The 17,420-nt window shown below is 47.8% G+C and overlaps 1 protein-coding gene across 1 annotated transcript in view; it reads left to right on the top strand.

The window, feature by feature from the left end:
• Positions 1-17,420, top strand: part of ADAMTS12 (ADAM metallopeptidase with thrombospondin type 1 motif 12) — a 111,256-nt gene that overhangs the window by 83,029 nt on the left and 10,807 nt on the right. The window contains exons 16-19 of the mRNA XM_080973385.1: positions 355-496; positions 902-1,028; positions 11,813-12,023; positions 15,504-16,610. Of these exons, the coding sequence (XP_080829511.1) occupies positions 355-496; positions 902-1,028; positions 11,813-12,023; positions 15,504-16,610 (1,587 nt within the window). The remainder of the gene's footprint in view (positions 1-354; positions 497-901; positions 1,029-11,812; positions 12,024-15,503; positions 16,611-17,420) is intronic.

Genomic DNA, 17,420 nt, shown 5'->3' with positions numbered 1-17,420 from the left:
TGTTCATTAAAGCCTGCCTCCTCACCTGCTGCCATCACCTCCTCTCAGTCTGTTCTTTCTCCCTCTGACCACTCATTGTCACCCCACCACCAACCCCCTGGCTCAGAGCCTTCTTCCCTCTTCCCCGAAGGCTTCCCTTGGGGTTTCCGTGGCTGGTACCTCCCGCCACTCCTCTGCATCCAGCCAGTCCATGGCCAAAAATGATGCCTTCTTCCATCCCTAGTCAGGTATGATGGAAGATGCATTCTAGCAACACCTGGAAGGTGCTTTAGAACATACCTAAGCTTTCTTGCTTTCTCCATTTGCTTGCTTGGAACCGTTTTGTGACCAAAATTGACAGTTGTTTCTTCTCAGCTCCTTTTTCAGGAAAATAACCCTGGAGTGAAATATGAGTATACTGTCCGTAAAGGCTGGAGCTCCGAGAATGATGTGGAAGAGCCAGAGTATTTTTGGCGATATGGAAGCTGGACAAGTTGCAGTGTGACTTGTGGGAGAGGTAAGCAACATTAGGGCTGCCGTCTTCCTCTCTCTGCTAGCTGCTTTGGCGTTAATTATCTTAACAGCATGTTTCATCAAGGAACAAATGGGTTCCTCAGAAGCTGGCAAACTGAGTTTTATTAACGCTTACTTTGAGCCACGTGCCCTGGGACATGCTGAATTTTTCAACTTCCAAATTCCAGAAAAAAGAGGGGTGCTAACTAGTTGTCACATGACTTGGGAATCCAAAAGGCATTTTGGTTAAATTAATATAATTTAGTTTGTCTTGGTAAGTAAAATGTGTATAAAATTGCAGAGAAATCATTAAAAATAATTACTAGGATGACCAGCAACCCAGCTCTAAAATTCTTTGAAGCCAGACATTGCCTCTGAATGCAGCATGTGTCTCCTTCCTTTCTCGTAGGTTTCCAACAGCAGATGGCCCACTGTGTGAGAAAAGGGAGAGGTGTGGTGAAAAACTTGTTTTGTGATCTCGAAACGCAGCCCAGTGGGAAACAAAAGAAATGCATGGAAAGGGACTGTCCACCAAGGTAGGGTGTGTGTGTGTGTGTAATTTAGGGGAATATACTCATGGGTAATGATGGCAACAAACAGCAGTCTGTCAGAAGAAATGTAGACCAAACAACATTGTGATAGGCAGACAGACGATAGAAGAAAGGACACATTTTAAAAAGAACTGATAAAACAGCTTCAGAAATGAATGACATTAAACTGATAGCATAGTGAATAAGAGAACAATGTGTCAACCAGCATCCTCTGTCCCAATTTCATTTCAGCGACAGGCCTGCTAGGTAGACAGCCCTCTAAGGCAGGGATCGAAGAACATATGGCTCTCCAGAGATTGGGCTCCATCATTCCTGACCATTGGCCGTACTAGCTTGTTGGGTGATGGAAGTTGGAGCCCAACCATGCCTGGATGCTCACAGGTCCCCACCTCTGCTGTAAAGCAAACCACCATCTCTCAGCTCCCGTTCTGTTTCTGCAACGCAGCCTGCCTTAAGGAGCAGCTGTCAGTGAACACTCAGAAAAGGCACCATTTAAGTGCTTGGTATTATCCATCTTCTGTCATAATTCCCCAGGTGTCCACAAGGAAACACCTGTTGACTTACACCTGACCTATCTCACTAGCCTGGTCAGGAGAGGTGTCGTCAGCCAGCTGAGAGGTTAACAGGTTGTGTTTGGGGAAGCTGTGATGTGTTTTTAACACTCGATTGGGAGCCGCCCAGAGTGGCTGGGGAAACTCAACCAGATGGGCGGGGTATAAATAAATTATTATTATTATTATTATTATTATTATTATTATTATTATTATTTCGCTGAGGAGAGAAGCATCTATGGTCCCCACAGTAAGGGAAAAAAGGTCTTTCAGTGCACAGTGATGGGCAGTTTTGACAACACTGGTCACTCGACAAACCCTCTCCGCCTGCTCTGTTATTTACAGCATGTTTGAACATTGAAGGGTCTGATTGGCAAAGCGAGTCATGCGTCAGGTTTCCATTTTGGTGTGCATCTTGATAGCAATAATATCTAAAGATTCCAGAGAAGATATGGCATATGTGAAGATTGGTATCTGAAGAAGTGTGCTTGCACACGAAAGCTCATACCAAGAACTAACTTAGTTGGTCTTTAAGGTGCTACTGGAAGGAATTTTTTTGTTTTGACTATGGCATATGTGAGTTTACGAAAAGGCCAACTCCTGAGACGCACGGCAGCTTTTTTAAATTCTTGACTGATGTGACGAACCTACCTAAATGTGGGCCATATTAGAAGGGACACTAAATATGTGGTTTGCTGTTGCCTTTTACTTTTTAATTGCCCGTAGGAGGTATGGGGGGACTTTAATTGGGACAATGGTGCACGGGGACTTTAAAAACAACAACACTTTCCTCCTTCCCCTGCTGTGGTCTTGATGAAAATCACACCTCCATCACTACTTTTAGTCTCAGTGTGCTATCAGCCTCAGCTGCAACCAAAATGAACACTTTCCTCCTGGAGCTCAGAGGAGATTTCCATGAGTGGGTGCGAATGAGAATTCCTCTTCTTGCCCCCTGCTATTAGCAATTATGAAACAAAAGCTGCAAGAGCAAAGACGCATTTAGCATCATTTCACAAACCCCATTGAATTTCAATGGTCAGTGAATATAAGATTGCTACCTGAAATCTATTGGTTTGGGGATCACTCAAGAAATCAACATTTAACCATGCTAGCAGGTGGCATTGGGACGCGGGTGGAGCTGTGGGTTAAACCACAGAGCCTAGGACTTGCCGATCAGAAGGTCAGCGGCTCGAATCCCTGCAACGGGGTGAGCTCCCATTGCTCGGTCCCTGCTCCTGCCAACCTAGCAGTTCAAAAGCATGTCAAAGTGCAAGTAGATAAATAGGTACCGCTCTGGCGGGAAGGTAAACGGCGTTTCCGTGCGCTGCTCTGGTTGCCAGAAGCGGCTTAGTCGTGCTGGCCACATGACCCAGAAGCTACCTTCCCGGCGGGAAGGTAAATGGCGTTTCCGTGCGCTGCTCTGGTTTGCTAGAAGCGGCTTAGTCATGCTGGCCACATGACCCGGAAGGTGTACGCCGGCTCCCTTGGCCAATAAAGCGAGATGAGCGCCGCAACTCCAGAGTCGGTCACGACTGGACCTAATGGTCAGGGGTCCCTTTACCTTTACCTTTTAGCAGGTGGCATGTTTTGAACTTTGGCATAATGTTGAGCCCAGAAGTGGCTTCTTTAGCTGAGAACATTCCTCCTAACTAACCTTGCTTTGCATATGTCAGCAATTGATTTTATGACATATCCCGCTGATTTTCCAGTTGAAACGCTGATAATCAGTTAGGGAAATTGGCACTTTTCATGCCTCCTTAGAAGCTGTGCATACCAGTGTGACCAGAAGAGAAATGACCGCTGGAAGGAGTGTAGAGAGAAAAAACTCACCGCTGCATCTGCACCAGCAAAACCAGACACCTTCATCTCCCCCAGCTGCAATAAAACATGTCTCTCCTGTACTGGTCTCTACAGCAGATGCTGTAACTCTCCAATGGCTTGACTTTACCCTCAATGGCACACCCTTCCATCTTCTCCCGAGATATATCAATGCTGACAATAATAAGCAGTAACATCTCAGCAGGGCGATGTCTTTGACACCCCATGTAAATAATTTATTAAAGTATCTGAACCACACAATGCAATGATTCCTCAGGTCTAATTACTGGGAAGCCAGCTGACAGCATAATCCGATCTGATAACTAATGGCCTCTCTTAATATCTGAGCGTAAGCCAGAGGCTCAGAGGAATTTTGTGGTTAGATTAAAAAGAGTGCTAGAGTCACCAAGGAAACTACATGTTTGCTCAGAAGTAAGCCCCACTAAATTAAATCAGATTCATTCCCAAGTCTCAGCCCACTGGATCTTTTGACCCTCAATTTTCAGTGAATGGGGCTCGTGTGGCAACGCTGTTCCCTTTCACTGGTTCCTTTTGGGATGTGAAGTATAACATTTGTGGGCCCATGGGGGGATGCACAGGCAGCAAATGAATCCCGGGAGAGATGTGTTGGGTTCAAATTAGGTCACAGCCATATGGTTTACAGACAAAATAGGTTTGGCGTAGGCATTGGACATGTATCCCACAATCAACCAACCTACCTGCTGGTTGATAGACAGTTGTGGCTGACCATAGGTGTCCCCCATGGAACAAACCACTTCCAGCAGACTCCAGTGGCAGGGGGTGCTGTAGCCCTTCAGCCCCCAAGCTGGACATGAAGCATCACTTCCCAATATACCTTAAGGGGATACCCCTATGGAACAGGCAGTGAGCTTTCCCGCTATCTATCCCCACTAAGAAAGTAATGTAATTATATACATACTATTCACAGACTAAAAATCCCCCAACAATAGCAAATACTGCTGCTATTACTACTACTACTACTACTACTACTACTACTACTACACAGAGCCTAGGGCTTGCCGATCAGAAGGTCGGCGGTTTGAATCCCCGCAACAGGGTGAGCTCCCGTTGCTCAGTCCCTGCTCCTGCCAACATAGCAGTTCAAAAGCACGTCAAAGTGCAAGTAGATAAATAGGTACCACTCTGGCGGGAAGGTAAACGGCGTTTCCGTGCGCTGCTCTGGTTGCCAGAAGCGGCTTAGTCGTGCTGGCCACGTGACCCAGAAGCTGTCTGCAGACAAACACTGGCTCCCTTGGCCTATAGAGCGAGATGAGCACCGCAACCCCAGAGTCATCCACGACTGGACCTAACGGTCCGGGGTACCTTTACCTTTACTACTACTACTATTATTAATCTGATTTCCTTTCCAGATCTGTGATGAACACAGAAATTGTGGTAATTTCCACTCCGGTTTCCATTTCTAATGGCATTCTCCAGTGTCCCTAATTGCTTGTCAGAAAACATAATCTAAGACGCCTCTGTCCTTTTTGATCAATTTATTAAGAAACTGCTTCTTCCCCTTTGCTGTGCATTGATATTTAGCAATGTCGTGGGCTGGGGAAATCAATATGTAATTTCCCAAAGGTGTTTGCTTTTGAACAAATAAGTGAAAATCTAAGATTTCAGACGAAGGTCAGTACTGTCACTGTTTTCTAGCAATGCTACTCCTATCCTCTGGACATGTAATTGGCAACGGCAGATGTGCAGTCAGTGGGGATTAAAGGGCTTACCAGCTCCAAGTTAATATATGGGGAGGATTATGTAGGCTTCCTAGAAAATGTCAAAGGTGTAGACTACAGTAATTAAACAAGTATGCAAAGGACCACGTTTTGTTTCCCATCGCCAGCTGTCCATCATTCAGAAATTGTTTATCCAAGTGAGACAGAGAGTTTGTTAATACGTAAGTTTCTAAACATTGGTTTTCTTTTCTCTGAAGGTTTTTTTTAAAAATAGAAGCACAGAAACAGAAAACATAACTGGGCACTTGCTCCCAATTAATCAGACACCAGGTCCTCTTCAAAGCAGCTCTTCTGTCATATAGGACGAGGACTGTAGCCTGACTCGCAAACTGATGTAGTGCTGAAGTCTTGCACTAGCAAATTGGTGCAAACACACACACTGGGTTGTGCTTTGCATGCCATTTTCAGAATGTGTTAGAGGAGGCATACAACCTCCATTCTGAATAGCAACCATCCATGAAGAAGTAATCATGGGAGTTTGTTTGATACATAACGGAGGGGAGGGGAGTTCCAAAGGGTAGATGCCACTATGCTAAAGGCCCGTTTCCTAAATTGCATATCACATACTTCCTGTTGCAATGGTATCTACAGGAGGCCCTCTCTTGCAGATCTGCAGCGATCAGATGCATGTATAATGGTTGCAATGACCTTCTAATGTTGGTTCTTGGGTTGTTTATAGGAAATATTTCTGTACCACCACATTGTGTAACATCAAGGTGGTGTACAACTATTAAGCATACAGCATCCTTAAAAACAATTCAGGTCATCATTAAAGTGGCTGGCTAATTAATCGAAACAGCTACAAAGGCTTGTCAGCATAAGACGTTCTTCTAGAGAGGCCCCAAAGTCAAAAGTAGTGATGCCTTTACAGGAAGAGTGTTCCATATCATGGGACCTGTGATGCTAAACGCCTGACTTCTAGTGGAGGCCAGCTGGCCGCTGTAACTCTCTGTAATTAGATCTTTGTTCCCAGCTCTAAAATGGGTATAATAAGGGTCTGTTTCCAGGTGTGGTTATTGTGAGTGTGAACATGATAAAGGTAAAGCTAAAGGGACCCCTGACCATTAGGTCCAGTCGTGGCCGATTCTGGGGTTGCAGTGCTCATCTCACTTTATTGGCCAAGGGAGCCGGCGTACAGCTTCCGGGTCATGTGGCCAGCATGACTAAGCCGCTTCTGGCGAACCAGAGCAGCGCACGGAAACGCCGTTTACCTTCCCGCCGGAGAGGTACCTATTTATCTACTTGCACTTTGACGTGCTTTCTAACTGCTAGGTTGGCAGGAGCAGGGACCGAGCAACAGGAGCTCACCCTGTCGCGGGGATTTGAACCGCTGACCTTCTGATCGGCAAGCCCTAGTGTTATGTACTGAGTTGAATAGGATCCAAACTGTAGCAGTCTGATTGGTCCTAGAACAATAGGATCCAAAAGGCAGCAGTCTGATTGGTCCTAGAACAATAGGATTCAGAATGCAGCAGTCTGATTGGTCCTAGAACAATGCAGCAGTATGATTGGTTGGCAGGAACCACCCAATCCTGCTCCAGATAGAAGTGAATCCACAACCTGATTGGCTTACAGTAGAATTCCAGAATTAGCCAATCATGTGCAGCCCATTGTGTAAATAATGTATATAAAGCAGATACTGTGAGGGGACATTTATTCATTCCTCCTCACCACTATGAGCTGAATAAAGAGCATGAAATCACTTTGCGACTCTGAGTATATTTCACTGGCGACGAGGATGGGATCCCGCTGAGCTGACTGCCACACACAGCACCGCAGCACCGCCAACTGCCGCACCGCTGCCTCGCACCGTGTATCCAGGCTTCAGCTCCGGGGCACAAGGAACTCAGAATGGCAGCCAACAGCAGCTTCTCGCCATTCAACCCAGCATCTGGAGACTGGGAAGCGTACGCCTCCCGTTTCACCTTCCTCCTAGAAGCCAAAGGGGTCACCGACGAAGAAGACGCCAAGAAGAGGGCGATATTCTTCAGCGTCTGCGGAGAGGAGACGTTTGAAATCGCCCGGGCTCTCCTTGCGCCTGAAGACGTCGCTACTGTTCCATACAAAACAATAATGGAACAGCTGAAGGGGCACTTTTCGCCGCAGCCCTCAGTGGTGGCTCGTCGAAATGCCTTCTACGCAAAGCGGCAAGCCCTTGGGGAAACCATAACTGGGTTTGTGACCTCTCTCCGCCAAGCCGCCCGGTTCTGCAACTTCTCAGAGCTGGAGAACATGCTTCGTGACCGCCTCGTCGGTGGCCTGAAGGATGAGAAGCTGCAACGGCGCCTCTACGCTAAGAAGGACCTAACGTTCCAGGTCGCTCTGGAGGAGGCCCTGGCAACAGAAGCTGCCGAGAGGTCGACCCAAGAGGCACGGCCGAGCCTGCCATCCCAACCGAGGGTCCACCATGAAGACCTCACCGACGACTCAGGATCCGACAGGGAGGAGGTGCACCGAGTACAGCAGCGCACTCAAGCAGCGCACAGACCACAGCTGCCTCGACGAGAAGGAGGGAACTGCGCAAGCTGCGGGGAGAGTCACGAGAGGAGGACCTGCCGTTTCCGCAACGCAGAGTGCAGGCAGTGCAGAAAATCGGGACACATCGCCCGGGTGTGTCGGGCTCGGCCCACCCGACACCAGGCATCAGATGACCAATCCAAGAGCCCCAGGTCCCGGGGCCCAACGCACCAAGGCAACTCGACGGAGCTCACGGACTTCCAGGTATACCAGTTGCCCCACCCCAACGTAGAGAAAATTTATGTAGAGGTACAGATAGAGGGGGCCCCATGCCGCATGGAGCTTGACACGGGTTCAACTCTATCCATAATCTCGGCAAGGACCTTAAGGAAACTGTGTCCCACTGGGGGTCCCAAACTCAGGCCGGCCCCATTCACCCTCCGGGACTTCCAGAAACGTAAGGTCCCCACAATGGGGGTGGGGACCTTCAGGGTGCAATACCGAGGGCGGACGCGGCAACTGGACTTGCTTGTGGTCAAGGGCCCCTACATTAGCTTACTGGGATTGGCATGGTTTGGACCACTGGGGCTAGCTGTCACCGGGGTGAACCACACTAGCTTACAAGTGGACGTGGACGCCATATGCAAGGAATTTCCAGGGGTTTTCGATGGGAAATTGGGACAGTATACGGGCCCCCCCATTGCGCTACAGCTTGACCCCGCAGTACGACCGGTCAGGCTCAAGGCCCGCCGGGTCCCGTTCGCCTTGAAACCCCGTATAGACGAGGAATTGGACCGACTCGTAGAGCAAGGAGTGCTGGAGCCGGTGCCTAATGCTCCCTGGGAAACCCCAATCGTCACACCCGTCAAGCCTAATGGTTCGGTCCGCATCTGCGCAGACTACAAATGTACCATAAACAAGGCCTTCACGGCCCACGCATACCCAGTGCCAGTGGTCAGCCATGTCCTTGCCACCCTGGCTGGGTCGAAAATTTTTGGCAAGCTGGACTTGGCCCAAGCATATCAACAGCTGCCAGTAGATGAGGCCACAGCAGAGGCACAGACGATTGTGACGCACAGAGGAGCGTTCAGGGTAAAGCGGCTGCAATTCGGTGTCAGCGTGGCACCAGGCATATTCCAGAATATAATGGACTCTCTCCTTAAAGGGATTCCTGGCGTCACCCCCTTCTTCGATGATGTGTTGATTGCCGGCCCCACACCAGAGGAGTTTGAGGACCGCCTCCGCACCGTTCTGCACCGTTTCCAGACGGCGGGTCTCAAGGTGAAGCGGGAAAAATGTCTACTAGGAGTGCCTCAGGTGGACTTTCTGGGATTTATGGTGGACGCAGAAGGGGTCCACCCGACTGGGGACAAGGTACGGGCCATTTGTGATGCCCCAGCGCCCAAGAGCAAGACTGAACTTCAGGCCTTCTTGGGACTATTGAACTTTTACCATTCCTTCCTTCCCCACAAGGCGGCGGTAGCGGAGCCCCTACACAGACTCCTGGACAAGCGGGCCCCTTGGGTGTGGGGCCAGCGCCAGGAGGCCGCATTCCAGGCAGTCAAGGACTTGCTTGTCTCAAACTCGGTCTTGGCACACTTCGACGAGAGGCTGCCGGTGGTGCTAGCATGCGACGCCTCACCCTATGGCATTGGAGCTGTCCTGGGGCACCAACTCCCGGATGGAAGAGAGGTACCGGTGGCGTACTTTTCCCAGACACTCAACACAACCGAGCGGAACTACTCGCAAATCGACAAGGAGGGTCTGGCAATCGTAAAGGGAGTAAAAAAATTCCATGATTTCTTGTACGGGCGGCCCTTCACCGTGGTGACTGACCACAAGCCGTTGCTTGGCTTGTTTGCCCCCGAAAAGCAGACCCCCCAAGTGCTGTCTCCTCGCGTCCTCAGGTGGTCAATTTTCCTTGCCAGCTACCAGTATGCACTGATTCACCGACCTGGGAAGGCGATGGGCCATGCGGACGCCCTCAGCAGGCTACCACTACCGGAAACAGGCCCTGACCCAGCACCTGCACAAGAGGTTATGAGCCTGGAGCTGCTTCCCGACCGCCCCATTCAGGCACAAGAAGTTGCACACCATTCCAAGAAAGATAGGGTCATCTCCCGGGTCCTGGACTGGGTGTGGAGGGGATGGCCCAGCAGCAGCCCCGGGCCAGAATTCGCCGGCTACACAACCCGCAAACATGAACTGTCGGCCCACAAGGGGTGCCTGTTATGGGGAAGCAGAGTCGTTGTTCCCCAGCCCCTCTGCAAAAGGGTCCTCACAGCCCTACACGAGACACATCCAGGGGTAGTAAGAATGAAGGCCCTTGCCAGGAGTTATGTGTGGTGGCCGGGGATCGATGGAGAGATAGAGGCCTGGGTCAAACACTGCCAGGCCTGCCAAGAATCCCGCCCAGATCCCCCAAGGGCCCCAGTCCAGTCCTGGGAGTCCGCCCGAGCACCATGGTCACGCCTGCATGTGGATTTCGCTGGCCCCTTTCAGGGGAAAACATTCTTCATAGTGGTGGACTCCTACACCAAATGGCTGGAAGTCGCACTGGTACCGTCCACTTCCACGTCCGCAGCCATCCGGGTACTACGCAGGCTGTTTGCAACCCACGGGCTCCCTGACACTCTCGTCTCAGACAACGGGACTGCATTTACGTCAGGAGAATTCCAAACCTTCACAGCGCAGAACGCCATCCGCCACATCCGTTCGGCGCCGTTCCACCCTGCCACCAATGGCCAAGCAGAACGCATGGTGCGGACCACCAAGGACACCCTTCGCCGCATGACGCAAGGGGACTGGGAGTACCGCCTTGCCACATTCCTTCTAGCACAGCACAGCACCCCCAGCTCAACGACTGGCCGGAGCCCCGCTGAACTACTAATGGGTCGGCGCCTTGCAATCAGATTGGACCGCCTTCACCCCGATAGAGCTCAGGATGAGGTAGTGGTGGGGGAAGGCAGGAACCCCCGGACCTTCGAGGCCCAGGACCCAGTGTACGCAAAGAATTTTGGGGCAGGCCCAGCATGGGTACCCGCCACAATCACCAGGGTCACTGGCCCCGTGTCGTACGAGGTGCTAACGGATGGGGGGCAATGCTGGCGCCGCCACTGCGACCAGATACGGCGACGATTCCCGGGAGAAAACCAGGAGGAGGACAGGTCAGAGGAGTCCCAAGGGAACAGCGGGGCAGTGAGGCCCATAGAGCAGGAGGGGCCAGCAGGAGAGGCAGAATCAGTAAATACAGAGAGGACCCGTGAGGCCGAAAGGACACCGGAACCAGAACCACGACTGAGCGAGCCGGTTGCACCAGACCAAACAGCCGCATCACAGCCAGCATCCTTGGAACACGAGCCAGAACCCGGAGCCCGGACCAGGGAACACCCCAGGCCACAACGCACACGTAGGCCGCCGGCATACCTTGAGGACTATGAATGCGACCTCCCGGGCAGGACTGGGACTTAGAGGGGAGGGGTGTTATGTACTGAGTTGAATAGGATCCAAACTGTAGCAGTCTGATTGGTCCTAGAACAATAGGATCCAAAAGGCAGCAGTCTGATTGGTCCTAGAACAATAGGATTCAGAATGCAGCAGTCTGATTGGTCCTAGAACAATGCAGCAGTATGATTGGTTGGCAGGAACCACCCAATCCTGCTCCAGATAGAAGTGAATCCACAACCTGATTGGCTTACAGTAGAATTCCAGAATTAGCCAATCATGTGCAGCCCATTGTGTAAATAATGTATATAAAGCAGATACTGTGAGGGGACATTTATTCATTCCTCCTCACCACTATGAGCTGAATAAAGAGCATGAAATCACTTTGCGACTCTGAGTATATTTCACCTAGGCTCTGTGGTTTAACCCACAGCGCCAACGTCACAAATAAAGTATGCTATGTGCATGATAGACAATAATGTAATCCAGGCAACTCATGTTTTAGGTGCGACCGATATGTGCACAATTGTGATCCTGCACAAATTGGGGTTGCCTGTACTTTTGCTGAGCTGATATGCAGATTCCCATAACCCAGAGGAGGAAAAATTGCAAGCCTGGAACGTAACATTTAAGCGATATACTCTTCTCAAAGTTTCCTTTGTATTACTAACGTTCATTCTCTGGTTTAGCATGCATGCCCTTTTTGATGTTTCCCAATTCTTTTTGTTTTGCTCTGAAGATGGTGGGCAGGAGAATGGCAGAAGTGTTCAACCTCCTGTGGCCCAACAGGAGAAAAGAAACGGACCGTCCTTTGCATCCAGACAGTGGGATTGGATGAGCAAGCTTTGCCTGTTGAGAAGTGCAAACATCTGCTGAAACCAAAGACTTACCTTTCATGTAACAGAGATGTCCTGTGCCCATCAGACTGGACAGTAAGCAACTGGACTGAGGTACATTCACAACACACTGTAGTTGTATGCGTTACATGCTCAGACCTCGGTCTTTTCTTAAAGAGCTCAGAGCAGCGTACATATCCCAGTGATGCCTCATTCTTGGCACAGCTTCAGCAAAAGGAATGCATCGTGTGCCTTCCAGACCATTCTCATGGCCTATGAAAAGACCTATTTGTCTATTTCCCTTGAACAGTGGTATGAACGAACAAGCCACAAAGTCTTCCATTAACCATTGTTTCCCATTTTCTCTAAACCAGGAAACTGTGGTTACCCTTTCTGGGACAATCCAAGATATTACACCATGTTTTGAAGCTGATTTGATATCTTTGTTTGTTCCAAAGCAGATAGCTCCAATTTCCCAGTTTGGAGGAAATGGGGAAACTGCTGTTAAACCAGCCAGGTGGGGGGGGGGGGAGTAAAAGGCTTGATCATTATCTTGACTCATTAAGATGAGATGTAACTTTCCGAACGAACTCACAGAAAGTCTTGGCAGTTGTGGTTAATGGAAAACTTTCTGTTGCCTCCTGCCCTATAGAATAAATAAATAAGTAAGTAAAATTAAAACTCTATGGTTATAAGAACCGTTTACTTCCCCTTGACTGTGGAATGTCAGATTTTGCAGGCTCCCATCATTACAAAATCTTGGTTTGATTTTGCTGTGGTTTGTTACTAGCAGGTGCATAGCAGGTGTGTTGCTTCTGCCCTCAGTACCTTCAAGCTGTTTTCTCCCGCCCTCCTGCAAAGAATTAAACTGAAGGATGAGATTGGATTTGTGTACCAAAATTCCTCTGTTGCCCATTTTGTATGCCCCATCAACTCCCTCTGCTTTCTGTATAAATGAAAACGTGACGCTACTGTTAATTGAATTAAACATGGGTTTGGTTTCAGCTAATTTTGTTGATGAAGCATAAAGCCTGTATGAATTACTATACTCTGCTTTCAACAGAGTCCCAGTTGTCTGTGGGGCAGGTTTGCATATGAAGCGACAGTTTGTGTCTGCTAAAAAGTAGTGCAACCTGCCCCACCCCCCCAGAGCAGCATAGACAAGATAGCAAAATGGACACCAAAGATCATAGGGGTTGCTGGGCAAATTAAAATCCTCCTTCATTATGGAATGTTTTGTTTTTCAATGTGGCTAATGAAAAGACACATAACGGCTTATTTACAAGCTTAGTGCGGTCTGCATGTGGAGCTGTCTGAGACTGTGGCACTTTTTCTCTCTTTTTAAATTTCTTTTATTGAAACTTTTCAACATGCAATACAATAAAAGCCAAACTAATCTAAATAAAAAGGGGGGGGGGAGAAAAAACATAATATGTACAGTGGTACCTCTGGTTGCGAATGGAATCCGTTCCAGAGGCCCGTTCGCAACATGAAAAGCCCGCAACCTGAAGCGCCGTATCTGCGCAGGTGCACAGCGTGATTTGGTGCTTGTGCGCATGCACAAAGCGTAATTTAGCACTACTGTGCATGTGCAAGCAGCAAAACCCGGATGTAACCCTTTCTGGTACTTATGGTTCACCGCGGGACGCATGCTGAAAAAACGTAACATGAAGCAAACGTAACTTGAGGTATGACTGTATAACAAACACGCAAGAAAGACAACACAGAAAAAGCAGAAGAATAAAAAGTAACAAAGTCCTCTATCCGAGGTGCATCTTTGTTAAAGTTTGTGAGTCGTAAATCCTTTGACCCACAAAGAGTCTGCTGCAACGGCCCTGCAATAAATTTGATTTATTGCCACTCTGACAAACTCCAATGGTGCCCATACTCTTCCTTTTTTAAATAATTTTTATTAACAGGCCAATCACATCACATTGTTCAAATCACATTGGTTCCAAATTATACAGCCAAATTTTAAATTTTTTTGGGGGGGGTACCCATATATCAAGCTCCACACAAGTCCAAAATTCCGGATAAGTCCAGACATCACTTATTTTACTGCATTAATTAATCAGTCCTATCCAGTTCACTCCGGATAGTCCTTTATTATTTTTCTTCATCTTGTTGTAGTCGTACATTCCTTTCTTTGCAATCTCTGATGATTCTCACAAGCAGACAGAAAGCTGGCTTCTCTGTGTGGGTTTTATACACTTCAGAAGCTATATCAGCCCAGGACAGCCTCTGTTTGACACCTCCGTAGACAAAATTAATCTTCAATTTGTCCTTTGTTTTTCCAGGCAGGCCAAATAAATCAAATAGATCAGGGGGCTCTGTCAGGTCAAACTTTCGATTCCGTACTCCTTCTCTTTCCGACACCTGATTCTCCTCCCCCTTCTCTCTCTCTCTCCGGCAGCCTGTCTTAGACGCCATTTTTTAACTGCGTCATAAAAATTCCTCACCGTTCATCAATAATAATAATAATAATAATAATAATAATTTATTATTTGTACCCCGCCCATCTGGCTGGGCTTCCCCAGCCACTCTGGGCGGCTTCCATAGAAACAAAAAACACAGTAAAAACAAAAAATACAGTAAAATCTTCTCTCCTATTGTATTCCACCTCCCACACAGTTCTTAAAATCCTGCTTAGTGCCCATACGCTTCCACTCCGGGCGCTGCCACTCTTCTGAGTTGCCGGATAAGAGCAGAGTTCACACGCAGCGTAAAATGGCTTCTCTGTGTCTTTCTGGTGTCTTCAATAACGCAGCTCGACACCAGTGCTTCTATTCTATAACTCTTTATTTAGAAGCATAACAAACAGAAAAGAAAGCCTACAGAATCTAGCTGCATGCTTGCAGCTTTCTGCCTCTAACAAAAACGAGACTACCTTGCTCACATTCTCGGACAGACTGCTCTCCAGAGAGAGCTCAGCCCCCACAGAGCACAGATCAAAGGAAAATGCCCGGGTCATGTGGGCAATGCACCCAGTGAATCAGAAAGCTTCCTGGAGTGTTAACTCTTAACTGTTCAGAACCACAACATCTTAACCCTTGCCCCCCACAAAAGGTGGTGGACCTTCCCAGCTCTCACCGGAGAGCTTCCCTTTCTTCTCCCAGCCTCCCACCCTAGGAGATCTTCCTTTCCCTGCCTCTCATGAAGGGTCCTTCATCATCTGTCCATCACCTTCCTGTGTGGAACCTCATTAACTGAGTAGAGGACATCAAAAAAACAGAACAAAACGTGAGTATATGTAGAGTTAACAGAAGGGGGGGAGCTAGAAATCAAATCAAATAAGAATAAGAATAAAGACAGAAATAAGGAGGACTTCCAGTTCTTCATCTACCAATTATGTAAATAAAGATTATTCTTCAATCCCAGGCATCTTAAGTTCCTTCATTCTTCTTGCCACACAAAAAGTCTCTTCGGTTGTTACTCTCTCTAAAGGTCAAGCATAGTCTTCTTTCTCAAAGAGTTGTAGACACAAGACCAAATACAGCCACTGAACTGCTTACGGGTGTCAGGACCGGCTGGGTATGCAAGTGTACAAGGTGAGATTTGGGTGAGATATCTGAAGAAATGTTATTTATTTTGCAGTGCACGGTGACCTGTGGTGGAGGTATACGGACTCGTAACATCACCTGTACCAAGAACAATGGAGAACCATGTGATATTTCAAAGAGACCCCATTCTAAAGCTCTGTGCGGCCTCCAGCAGTGTCCATACTCCAGAAGATTGCTGATACCTAATTTCAAACTGCATGGTGGAAAGATAATCAGGAGAACTGGAACAGATCCCAGAAAAGGCCCTGGGGTCAACTGGCCAACTACCAAACCAAGCCCAAGAATCCTTACCACAACAAAAGGACTTGAGCCCAGAAATGTTACTTTGATGCCTACATCCTTAAGCTTTGCAAACTCTTCCCAAAAAGAAAACTTGGGTGTAAAAACATTACAAAGTAATTCCAGTGGGTCAGACATTCCTAAAAATTATTCCTACGTATTTAGTGAAGGCAGCTTGCTGCAAAATAGTACTTTCAGACCTGTTACAAATAATTCAGATATTTTGAATTCTACAAATGTGGAGAACGTATCCCCCATAAAACCATACAATTATTCAGACACTGACTTTATAAACAGGGACTCCTTTACCGCTAATCCCAAGTCGTCGGCTGTAACCCCCAGGTATTTAATGGAAGAATCTAGTACAGTGTCTAACGGTACAGATGGAGAAACAAAAAATAAATCCCAGAGCAAATGGCCAATGAAAAGTTCTCCTACTACCATCACTGACGGTAATACATCAAGCAACTTGCCGACAGATTATCACGCAGACAGTTTTAGACACATTTCTGTTACTCCGGTAGCAGAGGTAGGAATTTCCATGACAACAATAGGTCTCGGAGGCCTTATTGTTCAAATAAATACACCTGAAAATACAACAGCAGATCCTATCACAGTACAACCAGCGGTGTTAAATGATACTTCAAGAGACAAGTCTGCAAATAGAACGAAACCAACATCCTCTGTGGATGAGGCACCTACTTATGCCACAGAAGGTCCATTTCTGCAGGATACTGACATGCCAAAGACCTGGGATGAAGCTTCCAAGAGAATTTTGTTGAATGACTCTGAGTCAGAACATCCAATGGAGTCCAGGAACTCACCCGATGATGCCACCTGGTTGGTGGGTAACTGGAGTGAGGTGAGTCTTGAGATTTCATCCTGTTGACTATAGTCACTTCACTGCCACCTTTATTATTATTTCAGCTGCATTCCTAATGAAAGCAATTATCTATGCACAGTGTCTATAAACCAGCCTTTAAAGGCAGAGGGCCTTCTCGGTGGTGGCGCCTGCCCTGTGGAACGCCGTCCCATCAGATGTCAAGGAAATAAACAACTATCTGACTTTTAGAAGACATCTGAAGGCAGCCCTGTTTAGGGAAGTTTTTAATGTTTGGTGTTTTATTGTATTTTTAATATTTTGTTGGAAGCCACCCAGAGTGGCTGGGGAAACCCAGCCAGATGGGTGGGGTATAAATAATAAATTATTACTATTACTGTCGTCATCATCATCATTTGGGCTTCTGCAGGCCCATTTTATCATTCATTCAAGATGTGGTTGAACTGATAGAAATGTGAGGAGGCCGTGGTTTCATACAGCAGCAATTAAATCCCGAGGCATAAATGAGTTGCTCTGCTTCAGGTGTGGGGAACCCTTTGCCCTTCTGCTGTTGCTGAACTACAACTCCCATGATCCCTAGCCACTGGCCATGCTTGATGGGAGCTGTGATCGCTCACCTGCAATTTTTCTCATATTGACTGTTTTGCACCAGCCAGCCAATTCTTTGGCTACCAGCTTTTAGCTATGTATTTTGTTTTGTGGTATGTACCATAAGCAGCTGGGGAGTGCGATGAAATGAGCTTCTTTTCCCATTTACTCTCTGCTTTCCTGGGCTCCAGATGAAGTGCTAGATTTGCATAGTTACAGGTAGGTAGCCGTGTTGGTCTGCTC

This window comes from Podarcis pityusensis, assembly GCF_964106645.2.
Source record: "Podarcis pityusensis genome assembly, chromosome: 11".
NCBI classification, from domain to species: Eukaryota; Metazoa; Chordata; class Lepidosauria; order Squamata; family Lacertidae; genus Podarcis; species Podarcis pityusensis.
Note: the sequence above shows the minus strand (reverse complement) of the source record. Positions and strands in the feature narration are given on the sequence as shown.